Source organism: Ammodytes marinus (assembly GCF_949987685.1).
Source record: "Ammodytes marinus genome assembly, chromosome: 2".
Lineage (NCBI taxonomy): Eukaryota > Metazoa > Chordata > Actinopteri > Uranoscopiformes > Ammodytidae > Ammodytes > Ammodytes marinus.
This window is the reverse complement of record NC_137231.1, coordinates 20,203,856-20,224,914: the sequence shown is the minus strand read 5'-3', so window position 1 is coordinate 20,224,914 and position 21,059 is coordinate 20,203,856. Positions and strand designations below refer to the sequence as shown.

Below are 21,059 nucleotides of genomic sequence, written 5' to 3'. Positions count from 1 at the left end.
ATTAAGTTGACATGAATCGAAATAAAGGTAGGCTATCTGTTTACTTGTATTTTTTGTATATTTATAAATTATTTTTTATAATCTCAACTATGTAAAAAGTCATAGTGATGTTTCCCTCTCCTTTCCCATCTATTAATATTTATATATTTTGTACTGCCAACCAAGGTGTCTGTCTAACATCAAATACCACATTTTATTCTTTTTAATCCAGTCCATGTTTAATGTTCTATAGTAAACGTTTGAAGATATACAGTAATGATGAAATGCAAACCAAGCATTTTTTCCATTTTGCTCTCTTCAGAATCCTATCTTTGAATGTGGGTTTGGTATTTTGAATATTGTGATACATTGATGGACTGTTTAACACCAACGGCCCATGTGAAGAGATAAATCTATACAAATCTTCAGCTGTCAGGACTCGATGGACAATGTTTTTTTCAGTTGCTTATCAGTTGACGTGTCTTTAAACTGGATAGACAAGGTGTTCATGCAAAATATGTTCACCTTATCGCCTTGTGAACACTGCATGTGTGTGGTTGATTTGTTTCATGTGACTTTAACTCCCATTGTGTAAAGTGTTCAGTGTGTATTGGGGAGGGTACACCATTGGTATAAACATGCATCTGAATTAAACTGTTCATTTTTAGGTATTTGAAATGTATTGCAAATAATTGTTACACACAACAATGTATTTCACATGAAACCATGTCATGATATTGGTGATAAAAAATTTTTTTTATTCTCTATCATCAATAAAGCCTATGATTATTTCAACCTTTCACAAACTCAGCAGTTCAGAATGACATTAAAACATTTAAACACATGATTTAAGAACAAAAAAGGGAATCCAATTTATATATAAAAACAATCCTTAAAAACATTTTATCTTCTAGGTAGAAAGACATCTTCAATTCAGGAAATGGGACACCGACTTTGAAAATAAAATAACAAAATAATAAAACAAAAAAAATTATTTGGGGAACAATATTTCATCTGTAAGATCAACCAAAAAGGGGAGAGAAATTGATGGACAATTCATTCTCAGTTATTAACACTCCCATTCTTGTATGAGAGGCTTCATTTAAAACATGATAACCTGTCCCAGACATAAATAAAAAAATAAGTTAACATGGCCAAATGTTTATATCAAATTGCTAAGAGTATAGGTCTTGTGCATCTTATTGTACATATTGACAGTTTGCTGACTTTCAGCATATGTTGGGAAACCTCAGAAGTAGCTTTAACCTCATTGTGAAAGATGTTGGAAACTAAACTGACAGGAGACCTTTCAGTCATCAAATCTCACCGCTTCCAAACCACAGACTTTGTGCCAGTCAGGTGCACGAGAGTCTTGCTGTACGTACGGTACAAACTCACCCATTGTATTTTAACCACCTACTGTAATCGAACCGAGACAGACTTCAGATAGGTAAATAATGGAATTCTAGGGAAGATAACTTAACACAACAGGATTCAGGGTTCTGGGAATGATAAGCTTTATGGAAATGATGGAAATTACAAAAAGGAACTTAGGAATTGAGTCACTTATAAACAAAGCAAATGAAAATGAAACATCTGTCCTGTATAATACACTAGGCAACTACAGATCCCATCACAAAACTTTTTGTTATTTCTCAGGCTTAATATTAGTTCAGGTTCACAATTCATCCACACAATCTCCAGTCTAGTGCAGGTCTAAGTTGAATGAACTACAACATTTTAGCACGGCTACTGAGGAGTTCACATCGACTGGATTGCAGAAGTCCCTAAAGCACAACACACTGTTTCTGCTTCAAGTAAATGCCCTTCATAATGTTACAGCCATTCTAAAAAAAAAAAAAAAAAAAAAAGCACCCTCCGCATTCTCCACAAAACATACAGCCCAATCAATTCAGCAGAGCAGAGAGGCAGTATCCACAAGGTGACTTCACTAAACTCTGAGCAGGTCCAAAATCAGTAAACATGTAGCACAGCCCTGAATCACACTTTTTCTATTAAGCAACTGACCTGTGGTAGGAGAAAACTGGTGCAAACCGAAATGATAAGGCATGGGTCAGAATACAATTAGATTGGTGATATACAAATATTATCCAGCTGCTCCTAGCTGGAGAAAAAAAGCCTTGCTGTCACTTAAACGTCAAAGCGATTCAACAAAGTGACACTTCAGAAGTGACTGCTCATTGTTACAGTAATTACAATCTAATATGTTTAAACATCAGCAAAATATCCAGAAGAATAAGTGTTCCATGTTTGTTATGTGGCATGTCTATTTAGCCAAATTGACCTTTTACAATATTTTTGGTTTACATGGGACTCAAAAGAAGGGACAGAAATAACTTAAAAGTGTTCTTTGAGATGCTGTTTAACCTTTGAAAGAGAAGAGGCCTCTGACAGGGGGGGTTCTGTTGCTGGCATCACCTGCGGTGTTTCCAGTATTTTTTCACACCTCACAACCCTATAAGGGTCTGCACATTATCACCTATTTTGCATTTAAGTTACAATCATTTCAGAAAGAACATTACCAACATATTTAATCGCATAATTAAAATCTACTGATTTTGCAGGTACGTTGAGATCAAGTTATTCAAGCCAACTGGTGTGGAGTTGATGCAGAACTAAAAACTAAGTAGGTGATATGAAAGTACTAAGATGACAACAACTTCACATAATGAAATGAACTAGTGCAGTGCCCGTTGGGGACGTTATGTGAAATAGATTGGATGAACAGTTGGTGAGAAACTCAGATAAATACCCAAACACACAGAGACATCTTCGATACAGTCTGATGTGAGCAGTCACCAAGATAAAAACATCTTAGGTCTTCATGATTTACAAGGAGTGTACATAACTAGCTTACCTTTGCATATTTCTACGTCATTTTATCGTGGCTCTTTCAGAATAATATTAAATACAAAAAATCTTAAGGACCCCACTGGTAAAATATTTGACTACAAGTGATCAAACCAAATGTGCAAAAATCAAGTTAAGATGATAAATTGAAGACATTCCAGGAAGCAAATGCATTTGAAATGAACCGTCAAACCTAATGTCACAAGCCTTTCTTATAGAATCGTCCATCTGGGTTTGTTTTGAGTTCACTTTGTTCGGTGGGCTGCATTAACCTGTGGGTTGCTTTTGTGCTTAGGTCCTGCTACTTAATGTGGAGCACGAGTTCCTTCTCCAACTCCAGCCCTGCAACAACAATGACATATTGTGATATTAACATATGTGTAGCATATCTGTTTTCCTAGTTTATCTTTATCTCTTCAAAGGTTTTTTATTCGTCAAAAGATTTGCGAAGCAAATACAGTACAATGATTGAGTTTTTCCCCTTTTTTCTTCCCCCGAACACACCCCGCCCATATCCCACCCCCCCACCCAACCACAAACAATCCTGCATCAAAAAAAAAACAGCACACAAAAAAAAACAATACACAATGTTGAAAAATTACATAAACTAAATACACGCTACAAGAAACAAAAATAAACAATCGATATGAAAAAAAAAAAAAAAAAAAAAAACCCATAAAGAAATAAAATTAAATCAGATAAGAGAGGGGAGTGGGTAGCTACTCTTGTATTGTTGTTGTTGGTTTTTTAAAATAATTTAGGAAGGGGCGCCAAATTCTGTCAAATGTATTCTCGGATCCCTGGGTAGTATAACGTATTTTCTCTAAATTCATACATGACATAATGTCTCTAATCCAATGTGAGTGGGAAGGAGGAGCAGGATCTTTCCCCTTGAGTAAGATAGCCCTACGAGCAAGTAATGAGGTGAAGGCCAGTACCTTCAGCTTCACTTTAGGCAAGCCCGGATTTGGAGCAATGCCAAAAATTGCAGTGTAAGGGTTCGGCTCAATTTGATGCTGAAGTACTTCAGAAATTGTTTGAAAAACTGATGTCCAGAACTCAGTCAAGGTGGGACACAACCAGTACATGTGAAAGAGTGATGCCGGTGCGCTCTTACAGCTATCACAGGTCGGGTCTACATCGGGGAACATACGAGCTAATTTCGTTTTAGACATGTGGATACGATGTACTACTTTAAATTGCACAAGAGCATGTCGGGCGCACATGGAGGTAGAGCGTATCCGATCCAGGACTAAATCCCACATGTGATCTGTGAAGGCAGAACCTAGGTCCTGCTCCCACAGGGTTCTTATAGCTGCTAATGAGGGGCTATGCAACTTCGAAATAAGGTTGAAAAACACAGAAATTGAGCCTTTTAATGTGGGGTTTACCGAAAGAAACAAATCGACATGATTGGCTGGCGGTTTGTGAGGGAATTGGGGAATCAACTTCTGCGTAAAATGCCTGATTTGCAGAAATCGGAAAAAATTAGTCTTTTCGATACCAAAATGTTTTGTCAATTGAGAAAAACTAGCAAATAGATCATTAATAAATAAATCACCGATGCATTTTAAGCCTTTTTTATGCCAGATCTTGAATGCACCATCCACTGTCGAGGGAGTAAACAAATGATTAGCTGCAATTGGGCTGAAAAGTGAAAAATTCTGCATTCCAAAATTCTTCCTAAATTGGGTCCAAATTCGAAGGGAGTGCTTAATCACGGGACTACTGTTGGGAATAGCCGAAGAGAGTGGAGGTGCGGCGCTTAAGAGGGCAGATAGAGACAATGGGCTAATAGCGCTGGACTCCATTGTTACCCATACTGGGGCTGAGTCGTCAAGGTGAAAATGCACCCAATACACTAAAGAACGGATATTAGCAGCCCAGTAATAGTATTGGAAATTAGGGAGGGCCATTCCACCTGCTTGTTTGGGTCTTTGAAGAAAAGCTTTCCGTAACCGAGGGTGTTTACCATTCCAAATATAATTTATCATTAAAGAGTCAAGGGCCTGAAAAAAGGATTTGAGGAGAAAGATGGGGAGACATTGGAATAGATATAGGAACTTTGGGAGTAATGTCATTTTAATTGAATTTATTCTACCTATGAGAGAGAATGCCAGAGGAGACCACTTCGATAATGTTTGCTTCGCCTGATCTAATAATTTGAGGAAGTTCGATTTAAATAGGTTTTTAAAATTTCTGGTAAAACATACCCCAAGGTAACTCAGATGGTCTGTCACCACTTTGAGTGGGAGAGCTGTATAATCAAGTTTAAGAGCTTCTTTATTAATCGGAAAGAGTTCGCTCTTACTCAAGTTAAGTTTATAGCCAGAAAACTGACTAAAGTTTTAGTTTATCTTTATAAAGCCGTACAGTGACTATAGCAGGCCTGCATTAAACATATAACAACATTACAAATGTCCAACAGACTTGAGGATGGACATGTGCCAAAAGCTTTTTCAATATGTTCAAATGTTTAGATCCTCAATAAAGTCACAGGACAATTAATCAAAACACACATGAAGTAAATTGTGCCACTGATATTTTCTTCAAAATCTGGAAATGCAACATGATCATACAACAGGTAGCTGCAGTTCAGATGAAGATATGCATTACACAAATGTCGACATGTTAAGTCAAAGTTATTCTACTAGAATTACCACAGAAGAAAATGGAAGCTAGTGACTGTCAGTGGGGGAGACAGCAGTGTGTGTACCTTAGATTTGAGCGAGCTCGGCTTGTTTGTCTGCTTCAAACTCGCCTTCGTTCTCATCGTCTCCGTTATAGTCGGCCAGCTCCTCCTCCATGTCTATCAGAGGGTACAATGTGGGTTTGATTTTTATACATGAAACACAGAAATCCCCTTTGCATTACCAACTATCCCTCATTAGACTTTAGATATGGCCTTGAAATGGTCAACTGACACTGACACACACACACACTCACACACCTTTCCAGTTCAATTCTGCATACACCCACATACCTATGTTTTGGGCCTGCTTATTCTGCTGTGGTTTCTCCAAATCCCCGTCACCCACTACTGGCTCGTCTACGTCGTATTCCTCTTGCTCTTCAAGTTTCTCATCAGTAACAATGTCATCTGCCTTGGACTGGTCAATCAGCATGTCTTCCATCCCGGGGTCTGCCTCAACAAACCAAGATGTTTAATATTGACTTCACTGAGACTTCCAGGATAGGAATAACAAAGTAGTTGACTGCTTTCAGTGGAGCAGACAGGGTGAAGTGTGTGAGTTGGCTTGCTGTTTGAGTTGTGTGTCACACTGCAGGTAGATAAAATGCACACGTATTCTTTTTCATACCTTCTTTTTATTTGCATGTCCTAAATGCGGTTTAAAATCAAGGGGGAAAAACACAGATAGGATCTCCAATAGAGCTGGGCCATAGGGGAAACCGTCCACTGACTACATTAGCCATTAAACCAGTGACAGCCAGTGTATTTGTTTATGGTTACGGGGACATGGTGCTAATACATCTTTTGATTGAACTTTACATTCCTCATTGTATCTATGTGCCAAACTGTCCAAAATGAGTTATATGGGGTTGTGTAGGAAACTTTTCAGGCTCAGACCATCATCATCAAATGAAGCGGTAGTGACCATTTACTGCAGCTGGATACAGTTAGTTAGAAATAATTCTATACCACATTGTGTCTACATCATGTTGAAGACTAATGATTGGCACTGAACCTGTACTGGTGTGTGTTCAATGAGTCTGAATTTCTGAAATGTGAAAAGGTGAGTTATTTACCCTCTGTCTCAGTGCCCATATCTTGAGCATCTGTCGCCGCCGACTTCTTATCCTCCGTCATATTTTTCTTCAGAGACCTGCTGGTCTCTTCCTCGCCCTCCTCTGTAGTGACAGCGCCCTCTGGCGGTGGCAAAGTGTCCTGCTTGGCTGTAGACGCTAAGGGAACAGACTGAGTCTCAGGGACCGGAGACAGCTCCAGCGGACCATCTGAACCTAAATAACAAGGCAGAAAGCAAGAGGGAGAGTGTTCACTTGTTATTGCAAGTTTGCATTGGATGTATGGCATTAAACATACACATAGTATACATAAATATACCGTTACATGCTTTTATATCCAGTAAGCCAAAGCAAGCCAGCAGGACAGCCGTGGCTTTTACCTTTTTCCACCGTGATCTCATTGGTCATCAGCTCAGGTGGTTCAGTTTCTTTGGGCTGAGAGAGGCTTGTGTTGTCGTGGTTTACAATAGTTGATGTCTTAACTGCATCATCCACAGCCTTGGCAGGTCTGTCCTCTTTCACTGGCCCGTCCACTGCATTTCCCTACCGAGGAGTAAACACCATCATATAACACATCCCCCTTTTTGTCATCAGAAAAACCTGATGGACAACAATAGCAGACAGAGGGGGCGCCCTTAGCTCAGTTGGTAGGGCGTCCCCCCATGGGCCTCGGCCAGCAGCGGACCTGGGTTCGATTCCAGCCCGCGGTCGTCCTCTGCATGTCACTCCCCTCTCAGCCCCATTTCAACTATATCTCTACATAAAGCATAAAAATGCCAAAAGAAAATCAAAAAAAAAAAAAAAACACAATAGCAGACAGAGGACACATCCTTTCTTTTTCGCTCTCGCAATGTAAAGTTATAACTTTGCTATCTGCAACATCCACTCCATTTCCTGACTTGCGTGTAAACAAACTTCATGGAATGATCGTCAACATACTTTGACAAAGGGGATTATTGTGGATCAGCTGGCCTCGGCCCGGTGAACATCCTTTCACATAGTTCATCTTAAAACAGAAAAGTCGAATTACCTGTGAGGAGACGACTGGAGGAGAGCCAAGTTTCTCCATTTTCTTCTGAAAATCAAGCTTAACAGCGGCCACTCTCTCATTACACAGCTCCTTCTGGGACAAGACCTGGGAGTTACAATGGGTCCTACACACACACACACACACACACACACACACACACACACACACACACACACACACACACACACACACACACACACACACACACACACACACACACACACACACACACACACACACACACACACACACACACACACACACACACACACACACACACACACACACACACACACACACACACACACACACACACACACGTTAACCAGGAATGATATAATTATGTGTTTAAACCTACGAAGAGGGCTGCAATGAACAAAAAAGAAGATAAAGAACTCATCCTGATCTCTTTTTTCAAACAGACTTGTATAAATATCGCTGTACAGTGAAATAATCAGTTTCTTACATGTCAAAGGTGAGTTTGTTGTTAAGGGTTTTGATGTTGCCTTGGCAACTCTGCAGCTCCTTTTGAAGCTTCCCCAGGTCATCGTTGAGCTGATTCAGATTACCTAAAGAACAGACACGCACAAGACATTAAGAGACACATAAGAATTGATTTGTGTAATATTTGAAAGATTTTTCTACAGCGTTCTCTTGGCTGTACATGCAATAGTCTACACATTCTAAGAAATAGAGGTTATATTTAAACTGTTACCTTTGAGATCTAGGATAGTTTTGGTACTGGAGGAAATGTTCTGCTGCAGTGTGCCCTAGGAGGAAAAAGTATAAAGTAAAAAAAAATGTCTATTTCTCTTTCCTAATGTTTTGTTTAGTTTGAACCACAACAACAAGCAAGTCAAAAAGTGTGTTCAATGCCCCTTAAAATTCCTCTGTGGCTACAGCAGACAACAGCGTGATATGCAGTTTGTCCCCCTTGCACTTTGTCAGCATTTAAACTGCCAGTGGTGTTTGTGTGCACCTTGTCTTGGCTGCAGGTGTTCTGGGCTCCTTCCAGCTGTCTCTTGTAGAGACTCTCTATGTGGCTGATCTGCTCCTTCTGTCTGTGGATCTCTTCCTGGAACTCATTCTTCTTCATCTCTGCTACGCCTCTCTCTGCTGCTCCTCGCCGCACCTGGCCTTCCAACTCATACAGCTTAGTCTGCATCACGCACAAACAGACAGACACACACACACACAGACACACACACACACACAAAATGAATTGTGATGAGTTCAGGTTAGTCACTATTTTCTTTTAATGTGTGCTCAATCCTATATGATCTGCCTGTGCATTGAACATAAAAACACAGACAGAAACTCAGATAATAATGGCAAGTAGCAGACTGAATTTCTGGAGTTTTCTTATTTCCCAAATGCAAATAAGCAAGGTCTGAGGTCAAAGGTGGGGTCAGCGGTTTTGGAGAAGGCTTGTTGTCAAAAATCGTTTTCTTTCGTGAACATCTCCTCCCGATCTCTCTCTACCTGTACCTACTGTGTGCTCTGTTCCCACTGTCCACTATGGTTAGAAAACCAAAGAAACACTTACACACACACACATACACACACACATTAACCTACCTGTAGCTCAAGGTTGCGGGAGCTGGACACCCAGTAGTTGAAGCCCAGGACGAGGATACAGGCAATCAGAGCGCCGATCATTAGAGGGGGCGATCTTCCTCCACGCCGGCCGTTTCCCAGCCCACCCATAGCTGTCTGTTAACTAGACACATGCAAACCACAACCTAGGTCAGAACTATCTTTATAATGTCCATAATGTCATGTTTATTTTCTGTCTGTTACACCACGGATCAAAAAGACACCACGGCCTGTTTAACTCTTCCATTAGAAATAATGCAACTTTGTTTTCATGGGCATAAATAATAAGAACACATAAACACATTTAAGAAAATCATAAATTAAACACACACCTGCCCGTTGTATTGTGTAAATAAAGAACACTATGAGGCAGCAAGTAGATCTCAGTTTGCTGCTGACTCAATTAAAATTGTCTGCAGGAAGCTGAGGAAGCACAGACTCGTCCATGGACCCATCACAACTTTTCACCCACATCGGGACCAAAACTCTCGCATAGTTTCACTTGACTGGGACAGTATCATATTATCTGGTGTGGTGACTAAGCTATGAAATACTGTTCGTGTAACTAATATGCACAAACCTGCCTTTCTATGGTTCTTCCGTCATGCAAATGGCCATGGCAGGGTGCAAAGACCAGTTAAAAATAGCAGGATTAATTATTTGATTGATTATTTCCTGCTGGTGAGTTTTCATAGACTTATATACAAAAAAAATAAAAGGTGGGTATATAGATCAAACACCCACAAAGAGTTAACGTTAAAAGCGTAAGCTACCTGAGGCTCCTCTTTTAAATCTCCTGAGCTATTGTTTGCTGATATTGATCTCGACGACTCCCTGTGTATGTCACACAGTGGCAGAAACGATCGAGGGAGGGGGGCTAAGGGAGTCAACGCCAGCTCAATATGACACACGCACTGCGATAACACAAGGAAATCCGGCGAATGATAACAAATCACAGCACATGTCTGACACATTGAACGTGTTGAATAAATGCCTCTTCTTTCTAACGTGACTGACTGTTAACATTGTTTGTCCACACAGCTTGGCAAAAAGGTCGACCGTGTAATAGATCACCTTAATTCAGGTAAGGAAGGAGCTTGGCAGTGGTAGCACTGTCACACATAAACCAGGTATAGTAGTTTGTAGTACAGGTTTCAGCACCATTTTTGTCAAACATTTACATACAGCCATGTGGAAGAAGAAGGATTATATATAATAGCATAATTTAGGACATTTTACTATTCGAACCAATGCTAAAAGCAACTACTGTACGCTGTAGGGTAATGCTATCGTCGTTAGCATGTCCCTAGATGCCGTTAGCTTTGGGTCACCAGTTAGCTATCCGTTTACTTACCCGACTCGAGAGTCACAAAGCAGGAATTAAATGTTGGGCCCAGTATATGAAGGAACAATTGGTGATATATTCGTTTACAATTAACAGCGCATTACTGCCAGACAGTTAGCTACTGTCTGTCCATTATCTCCATCCAAACTGTGTTGTGGCAGGCTGGCTCTGGGACAGTCAGGCGTTGCTTTCGTTGCTGTACGAAAAAACACGTTTAGACCATCATTTCTGTTAAAATAATTCAAACCTACATTAGTCCTCTAAATTTTATGTAAAAATTACACGTGTGAGATATATTTATAGAGTAAAATACGGGTATGACATTCCTGCTTAAGTCAATGTTGTTAAGCATTTGACTGTATTATTTGTAAACTACTGATTACGGAGATGTAGTTTACGAGCAGTAAGTGAAGGCAGCATTGGCAAACGTTCAACACTGAGGTTCCATGGGTTCAACACAGGTCCAATGCATTTGATTAAATAGGACTTTGATCCTAAATCAGATTAAAATGGTATCTCTTAAAAGTAAAAAAATAAATATTACAATGTGTTTTTTTAAATGGGTTAAAACCCCTTTAAGTAGGCCTAATTAATGTCAAAATGACTTACAATAATTGTTGAAAGGGTAAAATGTGGAAAAAAATAAACGTTTTTTTGTTACATTTAAACTAGCTTTGGAGACCTTTGCACTGACTATTTTTTATGATTCAAACATTTTATGACACAGTAACTGTAAATCTCAATGAGTAGGCTACTCCTGTACTTCCTGTTAGGCCATTATTTTATTATGTAAAGCCCTTTGTGCTACCTCCTAGTGTATTAAATGATAAATCATGTTTAATTTGTGTAAAAAAGAAATGAAGATTTCAAACATGGGTAAGGATTGTATTTTAAAGGGCAACACGCAATTACAAAACATTACAGAAAATACTTGGCTCTAGACTTCATCACATAAATACATCATCATGTCAAACACAAAATATTCAACAAGAAATAAGTTATGCTGTTATTGTCTCCCCTTTTGAGTTCATACATTGATTTTTGTCTTGTTTTTTGCCTCATCCATTAACTTAAAATCCCTTTTAAAAAAACAATTGCTGGAAAGATAATATAAAAAAATATATTTAAAAAAGTTTTGGCTGTATACGAACAGGTTAAGGCTCTGGACGAGAAACATCCCTTTTACAGTGTGTGATCTCTTTCAGTGAATAATACAGTTACAGTAATCAGCTGAGAACTATAACACTATAAAACCCTCTACCGAGAGTTTGTATTTCAGTGTCATCTATATCCTGATTATATGTCTAAGATACATTACCTCCCTCTCTATTTCCTGAGATACAGTACTGTACAACCCTTGACATTCAGATACACATTTTGAGTCGTTTTTTCCCCACATTTCCAGCATGTGCTAGCTTTTTGGCTTTCCCTCTGCGGTCTATCAAACATTGTCAAAGATGCTCGTCCGAGAAAGTGACAGGTAACTCCCTCCTGTGGATCTAAAGGGTCAAATAAAGAGAGGAAAATGAAGGGTTAAAGAAGCCTGTATGATGCGAGATAAAGTTATGTGGGTTCATATTGTAATCATATATTAGACTATGTTCTGTTCAATCTACCTTCTGTTTGGTGAACCTTCATCACTGTCACTGTCTTGCAGTAAGCCTCTCTGCTGTTCGTCCACCTCCCCATTCCTTCTGGTGAATGTGATGACTGAGGAACACAAGAGACAAATGTAAACAATGCCTTACCTTAAGTCACTTAACACTGGAGCTAACTAAGAATAAGTTACTGTTGGAGCAGGGTCAGAGAGTCAATGTGTGGTGTATATTACAAAGTAACCCAACATCACACACTGTGTTTACCCCGTTTGGGGGGTGGGTGGGGGGTGGGGGGGTATGGCTAAAATGACCAGCTGTTTGGTTTGCTGCAAGGGGCAGTAGCATAGTGGTGTATGATATGACAAACTAACACAAAAGGTGCATACATAATAAATCAAGCCATCCATCCTGCTGGAAATGTCTTCTCGTATCAGTTTCGGTGGCTGCGAGCTACACAGAAAAATGTAAAAGGGTTCAAATCAAATGAGATTTCTCTCATCCCTACCACTTTTCTTGGTCGCTTGGACCTGGCTGTACTGGTTGTCATTAATCTCAGTGTAACCATCTCTGGTTCGCCCAGTAGCCCCCTGGACACCATACCGCTCCCTCCAGGCCTGAAAAACAGACAACAAAACAGGCCCGTAAATACCTACACACACTTATAGCAAACTAGTAGAAGCAGTGAGCCAACTAAGTAGACATTCTTGTGAAACGGTAAAAGATAAATGTTGTGATCAAATAAACATTTCTAACCCATCTCCGATTTTCTCCATCGTCAGCTTTCTGTCTTTTTCTTCGCTCTACAAAAGAACACATTTTAGTGCAAATAGTTTAAAAAAAACACACATTTTTGTACACTATAGCGTGAACTAACACATGATTGTAACTTTAAGATATACAACAACCTCATGTGTACCACTGATGTATCTAACTATAAAGAGAGATGTCCTTATGTTTCTGTCTGTCCTCCAGGTTTCTAGCAAACCGCTAAACAAACTACTAAAAAAGGGCCACACAATAACTGCGCCTTTGAACAGACACATCGGACAAAGTGAGTGATTGAATTTGGAAAAACTACCTCTTGTGATGAGCTCCTTGCCTTCATCCACCAGGTCGGACGTCAAGTCATCGTCAGTGATGTACTGGTGAAAGCCCAGGAGGTTCAAACAGCGAGAGCCCAGGCTACAAACACACAAGACACAAAATCACAACCGTTTATTCTATGTGTGCTTCATAAACAAGAAGATTTGACAAATCAAGTTTCTAAAGAGCAGCGTCCTCCTCGAAGCCATCTGTTACCCAGCAAACTGTGACATATCCATTAGCTGATCACACTGATCATATCAGAGGAGGGCTACATGGCCAGCATAAGCAAACTGATACACGAGTGTAATCTTGTACACAAGAGCTGGATAGTGTGACACAATTGCATAATAATTCACTTACAACAGGCTTGAGAGTTGGATTACACCATGGACATACACATCGCTACATTAATTAATTTCTTTAATTATATCTACATTATGTAAGCATCATAGCCTGATTGATATTGGATTTGCAAGGCATATACTGACCATTGACAGTTAATTATGTACCGATTAGTGAAACATTGGCAAATAGTACATTTCTAAACAGCTAACATTAACAAACAATCTTGAGACAGATCTCTCAGATTTTTATTTTGTACTGTGACCAAAACACATGCTAAGTGGGACATATTTACAGCTTAAAATCTATCGCTCACAAATGATGTAATGAGGACACTGTATTCTGAAAAACCTTAACTTACAGAATAGAACAACACAGAAATTAAAACAATAAAAGTAGTGTTTAGTCGGTAGTGGCTATTGGCTCACCTGCAATATGTGGCTAAGCAGAGCAGCAATACCAGCATGGGATAATAGATGTAGAACCCATCAGATATGAAAGACAGCACACGCATAGAGCCCATGATCTGAAGAAGGGAAAGAAAGAGGGACATAGCTTTATCACTCCATTTGTTATATTTTTTTTGCAATTCACATTTACACACATGCATTACACCTGAGTGGGAACATTCCCTAATATGTGTTTGTGCAGTGTTTGTGTGTGTGTGTGTGTGTGTGTGTGTGTGTGTGTGTGTGTGTGTGTGTGTGTGTGTGTGTGTGTGTGTGTGTGTGTGTGTGTGTGTGTGTGTGTGTGTGTGTGTGTGTGTGTGTGTGTGTGTGTGTGTGTGTGTGTGTGTGTGTGTGTGTGTGTGTGTGTGTGTGTGTGTGTGTGTGTGTGTGTGTGTGTGTGTGTGTGTGTGTGGTGGGACCCACAGAGGTGTAGGATGTCTGGATTCTGTCCTGGTGTGAGATGGCTGAGTCCATGTGAATCAGGCCCAGAAAGTTGAGGCATAGAGGAGGGGTGAGACGACAAAACAACCTGAAAAGGGAAAAAATATGTGCCTTTAATGCCGGTCACTGTAAAACTTTGCACAAATACACTCCAGTCCAGTGTAGTCTCTGTTCAAGCAGTAAACAGCTAGAAAGACAAATATTCTGTGCAACCATGTTTCACAGTGCTGCGCCTGGTCCACCTGTAATGTGTCATATAAATGTCTTATACTATGACATTATGAGGAACGTACATGCCGCTGAATAGCAGGCTGTAAGCGTCAGTCTGGTGATGAGGCACCAGGTAATAGTAGTTGAAGACTCGTATCCTGAAGACTGTGGAGTAGACACAGACACAGAGGAAGAGGATACTGACAAAGCACACCACCTGGTGGAGAGAAACAAAACAAATAGAAAGAGAAGAGAGGGCAGCTAGTTCAACACAGAGTTAGATGGATTAGATATGTATATTTATGTCAGAACAGGGCATTTTCAAAACAGGCTAATGGCACTATGTGTTCTTGTGTTTGACGAGCAGTCTCCATGCGCCTCATCCAGTGCATGCCTACCTCGATACAAATGTAGTTGTATTGTTTTTCAGCCATCTGAACAAAGACGGCAAAGAGGGACAGGACGGGGTGGGTGCTGAAGAAGGTGCACTCGGACCAGACTACTGCTGCCGAGAGGAGACACAGGAGAACTGCCAGCAGCCTGTAGAAACCCTGTCTGAACACACACTCCCAGTACCACTCTGAGAAAACAAACACACAGAAACACACCTGTGTATGAGTTCAAATGTTGAAGGAACAATCAAAGTGGTATTTTAGTTCCACATAAAATGTCACACATGACACAAACAGAAGGCATGGAGATTAATACTGTACATACATACAATTACTGACATTTTATGTTAGAGATATCCCAAAGTGTTTTTGAACGTGTGGAAAATGCCTTTGAAACAACACTGCAACATCACTTAATCTCAAATCTTCAACGCAGTCTAATTAAGTTTAGCAGCTTTTTTCAAAGCAGCGACAACCAACCCACTTATTCAACTAAATAAGGGAAATTCTGGGACACATAAGGGCCGCGTTTCCCAGATTCGTTAAGAGCCTCTTTGGAGCCAAGTACTTCTTTGGAGCGCTCTTAAGAACGCTGTGAAAGAAGAATGCGTTTCCCAGATTCGTTCTTAGCTAAATAAATTATTTCACTAAGACGGAAGTGTAACGGCCTCTGCACAGATCCTACCTCTACTGCGCGTCTACCTCGCGTCTGCGTCTGACTTTTTGTCACTGACCATGTAATCAACCTAGAGCAGGCACACATCCAACCTCAGACGCACTGCTGATGCGCGTCTGAGGCACGTCTGCAGCGACGCTCCCCTTTACCTCAGGAGGCTCGCCTATTTTTTTCTGAGAGCCGCGCATCTCTCTCGGGTCTCTCTGCTTTAACTGATAGAGAAATACTCTGCTGAGAGTCATATTGACTTCATACCGGCAGCTTTCGCAGTAGTTTCACCATTTCCTGGTGTGTTCCTTTCAAAATAAAACTTCCAACAAGCGAAAATGTGGCAAAAAAAAATAAAAATAAAAAAGGCAATGGGGCGCACGGATTACTGTAAGGAAATACTAGCAGCATTCAGGATCCCAACCATTGTTGATTACAAGGTTAACAGAAGTGCCTTTATTCTGCACTTACATTAAGAAGTTGAGAGAGAGATTTTGGAACTGACTGAACTCACCCACAGCCGGAGTGTAGATGTACCGATGGATCCAGCCCTGGTGGTGCGCCGAGGGGAAGCTGTGGATGAAGTGTCGGACCGAGCTGCTCTGGCTTTTAGCTACGTCTTCTTGATGAAAGGCTTGGTCTAACAAGATGGTCCACTGAACCTCAGCCTGGCCGTGTCTCTGCACTGCAGTGATGACCTGATGCACGCGCATGTACAGGCAACACAGGCAAATCATTGTTATTCCCATTTACACACGCTCTCATTGTTTTTCCATTGATTCCTTCAAAATCGCAGTGATTTTTATTTTTTTTTATAAAACAATAATTACTTTTTTATGAAGATAAAGGAGGCTTCTTTTGGTGGGGAGGACCTTCTGCTCATCACCAGAGCTTTCCCCACTTCTTTCCATCTCTTCCCGGTACTCAGGGGGACACTGAAATGAGATGACACTCAAATGAAGACCCTCCCATTGATTGGACTATAAAAACACAAACACTTTGGATGCACACATAGATCGAATGAACAGATTCACGTCATGCATTTCTCACCTTTGTCACAATTGTGTCCACACACTTCCTGAGGCAGTGGTTGTACCTGACAGCTTCATGGACGCCTGCTACCTCCTGAAAATTAGGAAAACAAATTGTAAAAGTATAAACAAGCCAAAAATGGCCAGTGGTGCATTGATTTCTACTAATACAAAACACCACTTTCATTTTCAGCATCTATTAAATCTCTTCCCTGAACATAGACAGACATCCACAGCATAGACCTCACCTCCATAACATCTGCGAGTTTCTCCTCAGCCTCTGCCTTCTCTGTGGCCATTTTGGCTGCCTTAAAGTAGGACTTGGCCATCAGGTAGCCGTGGGAAGATGAGAGCCAATAAGAACGCGGGATTTCCACCAGGCCATAGCCTAGCAACAGCACCAGCAGGAAAAGACCCCAGGTGTTGGCTGCAGTTATTCCGATGGTCTGGAGCTCCGTCCTGCACAGGTTTTTGCAAAGACAAATTAATACATTTGCTGACATCATAGGAGCTTAGTAAACACACACCAAGAAGGTTACTTTCAAATAATTGAGGTGCATTTGATTTACCAAGTGAGATGCAACTTTGGGTTAGCAGCAACATAGATAAGCAGAGAGATGAAGATAAGGAGGTAGGTGCCGTAATAGAGTGCATTTTCAATTAGAGCTGTTTTAATCTTTCCGATCCTGGAGAAAGCTCCCGACCGTGCGTAAGACTGCATGAAGGGCAAAAGCAGCCTGAAAACAAAGAAGAGAGAGAGAGAGAGAGAGAGAGTCAATACACCAGAACACAACTGTCTTCACAAACAAAAGGTGGAATATACAAGTGACCGACCAAGTAAGAAACTGAGAGGTCCAGTATACAACTCTCCAGAACACTGGTAGGACGCCATCTGGGATAAAACTCCATGGTTCCTCGCAATCCTTTGGTTTACTGTTACACAAACACACACACACACACACACACACACACACACAGAAGAATGTGAGCGTACAACATGTATACAAACAGTTGCATCAAATGCAAGAACCCACTTTAAACAGCTGTTACAATTTTTTTTGGATGCACTGGGTGTCGATGCACTGGGTGTCGCCAAAGTAATAAGTGTTCAAATCCCACACTTCCTTTTTCTTCAATAGAGGCAGATATAAAAGGTGTACTCTTCATCGTCTAACTGTCTCTCAAACTACTTATTCCATACACCAGCAGAGTGTGAGGTAAAAGGCGCCAACACTAGCACTAATTGAAATTGTTTATAGCAATTGTCGTAGTGTCATAGTGGGCACCTTAATTTTTTTTATTTCAACTTAATTGTGTAAGTGGGTGAACTGGCCCTTTAAATCAATACTGCTTGTTGGAATCCCAACCTTTTGAAATGTTGTGTTCTCTCACTCAGTCTGCATACATAACTTTAAAGTTCAAAATGTATGCGTTTAGAAACCCTCAAAGGTATAAAAAAAATGTTTTCAAGTATCAACAATTAAAACTGATAAGGACCTCTGGGTCGTTCCTTAAGATAATACAACTGAGAACTTGAAAGAAATATTACATATTGTGCATCGTGTTGGATGGCCTTGGAACACAATCTGGAGGAATACAACACCTTATCCTGAGCAGGCTGCAGTCTCAGTGCTCAATAAACAGACTTTGTGTTAATTTACCTGACCGCTGGAGTAATGGATAAGTTGTCATCCGTCTGATTTGTGTGTTTTGTAGGATGGTTTGCATTGTCAAGAACACACTGCTTGTAGATGGTCTAAAAGAGAAGCACAGTTTACCCAGTCAAGAAAAACAACTTACCACAACATCACTACAGGTGAGACGCTTGAGGCAAGAGCAGCGCAATTAAAACTCATCCTTTACTAAAACGCAGATTACATTAAAAACACACAGATCATATTCATTTAATCCTGAGACAGTCAAAGCAAACTATGGTTACAATACAAAGGCGTGTCGGCGGTGCACACTCCAAAACAATAGAAGTGCTTTCATACCGTGCTGACATCCAGTGGCAGGATGAAGACGATGAGGAAGCAGAGGTACCAAGAGAGCAGCGTCCCTAGAAGGACCATCCGTTGCTGCTTCCGCAAATCTCCATAGCGCTGGAGCAGGTAGAGGGCCAAGAGAAAAACAACCACCACCACCACGGCTAGCGCAGCACCACTCATAGTGATGAATGAACTGGGCACACGTCAAGAAATCCTCATGATGGACTTGAGGGGGGCAGGACACAGAAGGACTGAAAATCTTAACAAGAGATACGATTGAGAGAGAGAGAGAGAGTGAGAGTGAGAGTGAGGGAGGGGAAAGGGAGTTCATTGGACAGACTGCAAACTGACTGGATATCAGCTGCTATCTGCTGGATAACACGGAGAGAACAGTATGACCTGAAACACCCAAGAGCCACACACATGCATGACACCGCAATGAGGGCAAGGGAGTAAGGGAGAGAGGGAGGGAGCGTGGGAAATGAGGGAAGAAGAGTAAAAGGGCATACGTGTACTGAATGCATGAAAATGTTGGGTGTTTAAAAGTTATAGGACCAGCGTGTTAAGCCCATCAATATACTTCACATTTCAGTTAAATTGTTCCACAAACAATTATCACGTTATCATATCACAAGAGCAAATTTTTCATGGAGTCAAAGACACAAATAATCTATTGATTCGTTGGACTTCATTTCGAAGGGGATAATCACACAAACAAATTAAGTTGGTTAGGGTTGGTTAAAATCATTCAAACACACATTGCACATTGGCCTAAAATAGGTATAGAGGATGATGTCATGACAGACTGGAACAGTGTTGACATATCTCTTGTTTAAAATGTTTTAATTCTGGTGAGACCACTGACAAACATATGAAGTAAAATTAAAAACAGCTTTAACTCGACTTGACTCCACATAATTGGAAATGAGGGTCACCCCTCAATTGATCTCTCCAGTATAAATAAAGAATACATACTGAAAATTAAAACCTTTACTGTAGGGAAGGAGAATATAGTCATGTCGTCTCTAGCTTCATCTTTGCTGATTTCCTCACACAATATAATATTCTGAGTGAATAACAATATTATCTTGCACAAATTGAATTACTGGAGGAAATATCAACGGCATTGAAAATGAAAAACATAGCTTACATTCATTCCTGGATCCCAAGAAAAACATTTGATATGAACATTTAAAGTACAGTGGGTAACTTGGCAGTGACATTGGGCTCTGTTGGACACAATGTGACAATAACAAAAATCTATTATTCTCAGACAGTATTTATTACTAGGGCTATTATCATGCCAAGAGTTAATAGGCTATGTGTTGACCACTATTTATTTTTCAGATGTCTGTCATTCATGTTTAGCCTAACCCCTAAAGAAAAATTGAGCTACACTTAATAAGCTATAAACAGAAGCTAAAGGCTACAAATCTACTGGGGTCACCGATTGTGAATCCTGTCCTGACCGTCGGTTCAGATTAGCTCGGTGAACAAAGAGCCCGTGATTACAGAGAGCAGAAAGCAGGGCCGACGTTAGGCTACTCTTACCGTTTAGCTTTGATCTCTCGGGCTGATGCTTGTAGACCGCTTAACTGTCTTAAATCTACTGTCACACCGTGTTCCTCAGACGTGGAGTCCTGACAGATGTACACAACCTTTGAAACTACATTACGTAACGTAACAGCCGCACAGCATGCGCTCTCTGGCGAAATACGGAATTCTGGGTAATGAAGGCGAGACCAATATATTGCACGGTAGTGCGGTGGGCTACTCAGATCTTATTTATTTAATTAAAAAAAGGCTACAATGCAGGAATGCTCCGTAACAAGAAATACAACAAATGCGTTATTAATATTAAATTTGTATTATTGTTAACCAATTACTAATCTACCTCGACATTGTAGCCTACTCAGAACAGTCTACTTAAGTAAACTACATAATTCGGTTACATTTCTTCCTGTTAGTAGATTTGGACTTTTTTTCAGAAGGGCCCTTGTGTTTACAGACATACATATTTTGTTATACAAACAAACAACCAAATTGTCAACCTACATCAGCATGTGACCAATTAAACTGGTAACATTGTATCAAGCAGATTAAGTATATTGTGACATTTTATTGCAATGGTACAAAAAATTCACACAAACGTAGAATCACGACGGATGTGGACTGGTTTATAGTTCAGATTATATAGAAAAAAATACTTGAAAAGGCTTCCTGTTGTCATTAGCAGCCAAGAACATGAATCTTGATCAGATGATTGATTTAC

General features: G+C 40.3%; 2 protein-coding genes across 2 annotated transcripts; both read right to left on the bottom strand.

Moving 5' to 3' along the window:
• Positions 1–711: 711 nt before the first annotated feature.
• golm1 (golgi membrane protein 1) lies at positions 712–10,740 on the bottom strand. The gene is made up of 11 exons (XM_080044250.1): positions 10,596–10,740; positions 9,224–9,365; positions 8,625–8,804; positions 8,361–8,415; positions 8,112–8,214; positions 7,646–7,769; positions 6,996–7,158; positions 6,619–6,831; positions 5,834–5,992; positions 5,567–5,659; positions 712–3,192 (listed from the first exon to the last, which is right to left on the bottom strand). The coding sequence occupies exons 2-10, from the start codon at positions 9,350–9,352 to the stop codon at positions 5,568–5,570; spliced, it is 1,218 nt and encodes a 405-aa protein (XP_079900376.1). The 5' UTR covers positions 9,353–9,365; positions 10,596–10,740; the 3' UTR covers positions 712–3,192; position 5,567.
• A 783-nt stretch (positions 10,741–11,523) lies between these two features.
• On the bottom strand, positions 11,524–20,439 carry LOC307268235 (G-protein coupled receptor-associated protein LMBRD2B-like). The gene is made up of 18 exons (XM_080050784.1): positions 20,339–20,439; positions 18,794–19,046; positions 18,461–18,555; positions 17,634–17,732; positions 17,369–17,536; positions 17,048–17,258; positions 16,819–16,893; positions 16,599–16,703; positions 16,283–16,466; positions 15,111–15,292; positions 14,796–14,929; positions 14,485–14,590; positions 14,041–14,138; positions 13,263–13,366; positions 12,938–12,984; positions 12,690–12,798; positions 12,203–12,296; positions 11,524–12,085 (listed from the first exon to the last, which is right to left on the bottom strand). Exons 2-18 carry the CDS (start codon positions 18,965–18,967, stop codon positions 12,028–12,030), a joined length of 2,043 nt encoding a protein of 680 aa, XP_079906910.1. The 5' UTR covers positions 18,968–19,046; positions 20,339–20,439; the 3' UTR covers positions 11,524–12,027.
• Between the last annotated feature and the right edge of the window lie 620 nt (positions 20,440–21,059).